Source organism: Belonocnema kinseyi, chromosome 7 (genome assembly GCF_010883055.1).
Source record: "Belonocnema kinseyi isolate 2016_QV_RU_SX_M_011 chromosome 7, B_treatae_v1, whole genome shotgun sequence".
NCBI classification, from domain to species: domain Eukaryota; kingdom Metazoa; phylum Arthropoda; class Insecta; order Hymenoptera; family Cynipidae; genus Belonocnema; species Belonocnema kinseyi.
The window spans coordinates 3,932,102-3,939,341 of NC_046663.1; the positions used below are offsets into that span (position 1 = coordinate 3,932,102).

Here is a 7,240-nt window from a genome sequence, read left to right on the forward strand (position 1 = left end):
TAAAAATACTTGGATGGAAGTTAAACACTTTTGTTTCAACATTTTTTTTGGGTTAAAATTTATCTATTCCAGTTGAAAATCCATATGAAAACTCATCGCTTTAATTGCAATTGTTGTTATGTGGAAAATTATTATTTTTTTTTTAGCTAAAAATTAAAATATTCCATTTTTTGTTGAAAACTGATCCTTTTTAGTTGAAAATTCAACTATTTGGTTAAAAATTCATTATTTCTAGTTAAAAATTCAACCATTTGGTACCATGAAAAATGATATCTGTAAAAAATCTAGAATTGTCGACTTGAATAGACACCCTGGGTACTGAACCGCTGTGATTCCTGTATTCTGATCAACTTATTTATTGCTTAATTGTATTTTTTTGAAGTTTTAAAATTTTTTCAGGAACTAAGGCAAGCGTTTGATCAAACTAGGCAAGTGGAGGCTGCTTGGGGTGAATTGAGTGACTTATTATCGCAACTACACAGAAAAATGGAGCAAGCTGCAAATACTATTAGATGTACAAATTGTGGTTTGCGCCACAAACGAGTCCCAACCCAACGTCCCTGTTATGCAGCCCGTTTCTGTGCTCAGTGCAAGATTCGTCACAGTGCGAAAGAGGTAAATATTTATTTTTAACTTCACCAGTCACTCAATAATACTTATATTTTCATATCCTCTACATTATATTTTTTTTAACTAAAAAAATAAAAAAAATTTCAACTAAAATTATGAGTAATAATAGTAATAACTAAAAATATTAACTTTTAAGTAAGTAGTTTTACTTTTAGCGAAGGAATTGAATGTTCAACGAAAAATATAATAGTTGATATTTTAACCAAAAAAAAAAAAGATTTAAATTTGAAGTAAAAAATAGTTGGGTTTTACGAAGAAAAATTAATCTTTAATAAAATACTTAAATTTTCAACTGAAGTGGACTAATTTTGAAGAGACAGTTACTTTTTTTAACCAAAAAGGGTGCAATTTCTGAGAAGATAAATATTCGATAAAATAGTTTCATTTTCAAACAAACAAAAATTTGTTAGTCGAATGTAATTCAATTTTAAAACAAATATTAATATTTTTAACTAAAAATTTATTATTCGAATTATCAACCAAAAGAATGAACTTTCAAATAAAAATAGTTGGATTTAAAAAAAAATTTGTTTCAATTAATTCAGTTTTCATTTATAAGTGGAAAATTGAGAAAAAGTGGGAAATAGAGAAAAGACTGTGACGTTTGGTATAAATAAATAGGAAGTAATAGTTTTCAAATATTAGGCTAGAAAACTGGTAAAAAAATTGAACAATAGATTCATTTGCATGAGGATTCTGAATCTGTTCAAAATTAAACAATTTACAGACTTCAGCGTTTTAAATACAACTATTTTAATCCAAAAGTTTTAGTAATTAAATAAATGTAAACGTCTGATTGATACTTGATATCTGTTTTCAATTTTAAATAATTTTAAATTAATAGATTAATAAGTAAACACTTTTATTAAATTTCAAATCCTGTTTAAATATTGTTTCAGTCTACAATACTCCATTTTTAACCCATTCAATACAAAAAAATGTAGGAAGATAATGTAGAAATGAAAAATAATAATTAAAAAGTAAATTTTTTTAATTTGAATTGTTGTAAATAGAAAGTCACGAATCCATCAATTTCAGAAAGCTAAATTTATACTTTGAACATTACAAAATATAGATTTTTGAAGATTACAATTTTAAAAAAATACTTAAATTTTCAGTAAAACAAATATATTTTCAACAAAAACATCAATTTAAAATAATATAGTTAAATTTTTGACCAAATCAGTTCAATTTTGAATCAGGAAGAGGATTTTTCAAGCAAAATTCTTAATGTTCTACCGAAAAATGAAATTACAAAAAAAAGATGAAATCTCAATTAAGAAAAAAAATTGTCACCAAAATGATATAATTAAATTTTCAGTTTAAAAAGTTAATTTTCAACAAAAGGAAAATTACCTTTTAATCAAATCCTTAATTTTTGAATTGGAGTAGTAAAATTTCCAGTTAAAATTCAGTTATTTTCAAGGGATTTTAAATGATTCTACAGGTTTCTAACTATTTTAATATTTTAAAAAATATTTCTCAAGTTAAAAAATAACTTTTACAAAACAAGAACAAATTACAAAAAAATTTAATACTATTTAGAAAAAAAAAATTGCACTAGAGATATTATTTCTTAAAATTGTCGGCTAATAAATAAATAATTTTTTTAATTTATCTGTACCTTAAGTAATAAAAATTGAACAAAAACGATATGACTAGAAGATTTTAAACCAGTTCAAAATTTAAGAATTTTCAGATTTTTACGTTAAAACTTAAACGGTTTCAATTTGAAATTCTTAGTCATTAAATAAATGTGAACGTGTGACTGAAAGTTTATAAACTATTTTCAACTTAAAAATAACTTCATAATAATATAATTTTAATCAAAGGATTTTATTAAATTTAAAATATTTTTTCAGTCTAAAATATTCAATTTCTAACCCATTCAATTTGAAATTTTTACTTAAAAAAAGATTAATTATTGAATATTTAGCAATATTTGAATTTTTATTTAAGACAAGTAAATTGAAACCAAATATTTAAAAGTAAAGAATCTTTATTTGAATTGTTTGACATAGAAATCCTGGAATTTTTAAAATTTCGAAGAGCCTTTAAACTTTGAACTTTAAAGTTTTAATTATTGTATTTGAAAAATGTTTAATTTGTAAGTGAAATTTTTGATGTATAATTTACAAATGAACATTTGTAGAAAAAATCGAGTAATTCTAAGAGATATTTAGGAGTTTTAAAATGATAAAAAATTATCATGCAAATTTTAGAAAGTTTTCTTAATATCTTCTAGATTTTTTTTTTGAAAACTTTGTTTAAATCTTTGAATAACTTTTTATATATTATCCTAAAATGATTTTTCAAAATGTAAAGTTATTTTTAATTTTTGTAGGGATCTTAAGAAATTTTTTTGATTCTTTTGAAGCCTTTCACAATTCTTGAAAAGAATCTAATTTTTTTGTTTAAAATCTGCGAATATCTACATTTTGTTTTATATTTGGCTATCATTTCAAATTTTAAATTAAGTTTGAATCTTTTCAAAACTTCTACATATTTCTTAAAATTACTCAAATTTCGCCTAAAAATAATTATTTATACATCCAAATTGTAAAGAAATTTTCTAAAATTTGCAGGATTTTCTGAAAATTGTAGAAAAAATTCAATTAATTGAATTTCTAATTTAAGAAGCGTTCAGTTAGAATTTTTTCAATTTTTCAATATTTTTTCAATTCCTTAAAATTATATAATTTTGAAAATTTTAAAGTTCATTGATTGATTTTTTTATGTAGAGCATTAAAAATGATATTGTGGATTTATATTTTTTTTATATTGAAAAATGTTAGTACCTTTAATTTTATACGCTTAAATTATTGAGCATTTGAATAAAATTTTTTTTTATTAAAAACTTAAATTTCAATTTTAAAAGTTCAAAATTTAACAGTTCCACTTTGAGTGCTTTCATTTAAAGTTCAGTTTTTATTACCTCAAGTGGACATTTTTTTAGCTTTAGAATTTCATTTTTGTAATTTCATTGACCGTGAAAAATGTTTGCGAACCGGGAAATGATCGGGAATTTATTTCGTCGATTAAAACGGCCACTCTGAATAAGAACTTTTAAAAAAGTAGTTTTATTTTTAATCAAGACGTCGACTTTTCAACATAAAAAGATAAATTTTTAACGAAAAATATTATTAGTTGATACTTTAACCAAAAAAGATTTAAATTTAAAGTGAAAAAAACAGTTGGATTTTACGAACCAAAGTAAATCTTTAGTAAAATACGTAAATTTTCAACTGAAATAAATTAATTTTTAACAGACATTTACATTTTTAAGCAAAAAGAGTGAAATTTCTAAAAATTTAATACTAGACTTTTCAACCAAATTAATGAATTTCCAACTAAAATTCGACTAACTGGTTAAAAGTTCGTTTTTTTTTTTGGTTTAAATTTAATTTCTGTAAAGAAAAATTTACGATTGTGTTTTTGGTTCGAAAAATATTTTGTTAGCAAACAATTTAACTAATTGGTTAAAAAATCGTATTTTTAAGTTGAAAATTCGTTTTTTTGTTTGAAATTAAATTTTTAGTGACAAAATAGACGATGCCATGTTTTGGTTTAAAAAAATACCTGTTTAGTTGAAAATTGATCTATATTTGGTTGATGATTCAACTATTTCAATAAAAGTTCATTTTTGTAGGTGAAAAATTCAACAAAATTTTGTTGAATTTATCTTTTTGGATGAAAGTCCAAATGTTTGGTTAAAAATTTTTTTTTAAAATGAAAATTCGTTTCTTTTGGGTTGAAAATTCATCTTTTTTTGTATATAATCTTTTTAAGATGAAAATTAATTTATCTTGTTGAAAATAATTGATTGTGTTCAGAATAAAAAAAAATCACATTTCGAATTCAAAATTTCTGAATAAAAAATAAACAGTTTCGTTGAAAATTCGTCTTTTTGGTTGATGATTCAACTAACTGGTTCGAAATTCGTATTTTTTAATTGAAAATTCGTTTTTTTTTTAGATTTTATATTATTTAAAAAAAATTTACAATTCGATTTTCGATTTAAAAAATATCGTTTCAGCCAAAAATTCCTCTATTTGATGAAGCTTTCAACTATTTGGTTAAAAAATCGCCTTTTTTTATTGTTAAAAACTCGTTTTTTTTGTTGAAACTTATTTATTTTTTTAAAGGAAAAGTTTACGATTGCATTGTTCGGTTTTGGTAAAAGTTTATTTTTGTAGGTGAAAAACTCAACTACTTTGTTAAATTGATCTTTTTTTTTATGAAAGTTCAACTGTTTGGTTAAAATTTTTTTTTTTTAAATGAAAATTCGTTTCTTTTGGGTTGAAAATTCATCTTTTTTTGTAGATAATTTTTTTAAGATGAAAATTAATTTATCTTGTTGAAAATAATCGATTGTGTTCAGAATAAAAAAAAAATCACATTTCGAATTCAAAATTTCTGAATAAAAAATAAACAGTTTCGTTGAAAATTCGTCTTTTTGGTTGATGATTCAACTAACTGGTTCGAAATTCGTATTTTTAATTGAAAATTCGTTTTTTTTTTAAATTTTATATTATTTAAAAAAAATTTACAATTCGATTTTCGATTTAAAAAATATCGTTTCAGCCAAAAATTCCTCTATTTGATGAAGGTTTCAACTATTTGGTTAAAAAATCGTCTTTTTTTATTGTTAAAAACTCGTTTTTTTGTTGAAACTTATTTATTTTTTTAAAGGAAAAGTTTACGATTGTATTGTTCAGTTAAAAAATACCTTTTCAGTTGAAAATTTATGTTTATTTAGTTGATGATTCAACTATTTTGGTAAAAGTTTATTTTTGTAGGTGAAAAACTCAACTATTTTGTTAAATTGATTTTTTTTTTATGAAAGTTAAACTGTTTTGGTTAAAAATAAATTTTTTCATGAAAATTCGTTTCTTTTGGGTTAAAAATTTATCTTTTTTGTAGATAATCTTTTTAGGATGAAAATTAATTTATGTTGAAAATAATCGATTGTGTTCTGAAACTTTTTTTTTAATCACGCATTGAATTCAAAATTATTGAAAAAAGGTTTAACAATTTCGTTGAAAATTATCTTTTTTGGTTGAAGAAAAAATTTATGAATTTATGAAAAAATTTATGATTCAACTTTTTATTCAAAAATTGTCTTTTTAGGTAACGATTCATCTATTTAGTTGAGATTTTCATTTTTTGTTTAGAAAAACACCTTTTTAGTTGAAAAAGTATCTTTGTTTGGTTGATGATTCAACTATTTTGGTAAAAGTTCATTTTTGGAAGTGAAAAATTCAAAAATTTTGTTGAATTTATCTTTTTTAGATGAAAGTTCAACTGTTTGGTTAAAAATTAATTTTGTTGATATAAATTTGTTTCTTTTGTGTGGAAAATTAATGTTTTTTGGTAGATAATAGTTTTTGGATTGTTCAGAAATTTTTTTGAAAAACGTGAAGCATTAAATTCAAAATTTTTGATTAGAAAATCAAGAGTTTTGTTAAAAATTCGCTTTTTTAGTTGAATCAAATAACTGATTAAAAGTTCGTATTTTTTAAATTTGAAAATTCGTTTTTTTTTGTTTGTTAAAATTTAATTTCTTTAAAGAAAAAAATTATGATTCTATTTTTGGTTCAAAAAATATCTTTTTAGTTAAAAACTCATATGTTTGGTTGAGGTTTGAACTATTTGTTTAAAAATTAATTGTTTTAATAAAATTTCCTTTTCTTTTGGGTTAAAAATGCATCTTTTTGATAGATAATCGTCTTTTGATGAAAATTAATTTAACTTGTTCAGTAATTAAAAAAAAAACCATTAAATTCAAAATTATTGATTAAAAATTCAACAGTTTCATTGAAAATTCGCTTTTTTGGTTGGGGATTCAACTAACTGGTTAAAAATTCGTATTTTTCAATTGAAAATTAGTTTTTTTCAGTTAAAATTTTATATTATTTAAAAAAAATTACGATTCCATTTTCAGTTCAAAAATATCTTTTTAGCTAACAATTCACCTATTTAGTTGAAGTTTCAACTATTTGGTTAAGAATTCCGTATTTCTCAGTTGAAAATTAGTTTGTTTTATTTTGTTGAAATTTATTCAAAAGAAATATTTACGAATCCATTTTTCGGTTAAAAAATACTTTTTCAGTTGAAAATTTATCTAGATTTGGTTCCCCCCCTACAAATATAGGAAACACCACTACCCACCAACTGTATTTTCGAGAGATTTGACACTCTTAAACATGTATTCTGAGGTTAGCTCGGATTTACTACAGTTTTTGGGATCGCCGAATACAAATCTGGCGTCCTTTGATTTTTATCGCGTCAGGTTCAAGGTCATTGGAAGGTCAAATCGAGAGAAAACGGTAAAAAAAATCCAAAAAAATACGTTATAGGTTTTTGGAGTCGCTAATTACGAATCTGGCATCCGTTGAACTCTATCGCTTCAGGTTCAAGGTCATTTGAAGGTCAAATCGAGAAAAACGGTAAAAAGATTAAAATAAAATATGTTATAGGTTTTCGGGGTCGCTGATTATGAACCTGATGTCCGCTGACCTTTATCGCGTCAGGTTCAAGGTCATTTGAAAGTCAAATCGATAAAAAACGCTGAAAAAATAAAAAAAATATGTTATAGGTTTTCGCGGTC

The 7,240-nt window shown here is 22.9% G+C and overlaps 1 protein-coding gene across 1 annotated transcript in view; it reads left to right on the forward strand.

Moving 5' to 3' along the window:
• Positions 1-7,240, forward strand: part of LOC117175922 — a 48,206-nt gene that overhangs the window by 32,435 nt on the left and 8,531 nt on the right. The window contains exon 4 of the mRNA XM_033365770.1: positions 383-615. Coding sequence (XP_033221661.1) covers positions 383-615 — 233 coding nt within the window. The remainder of the gene's footprint in view (positions 1-382; positions 616-7,240) is intronic.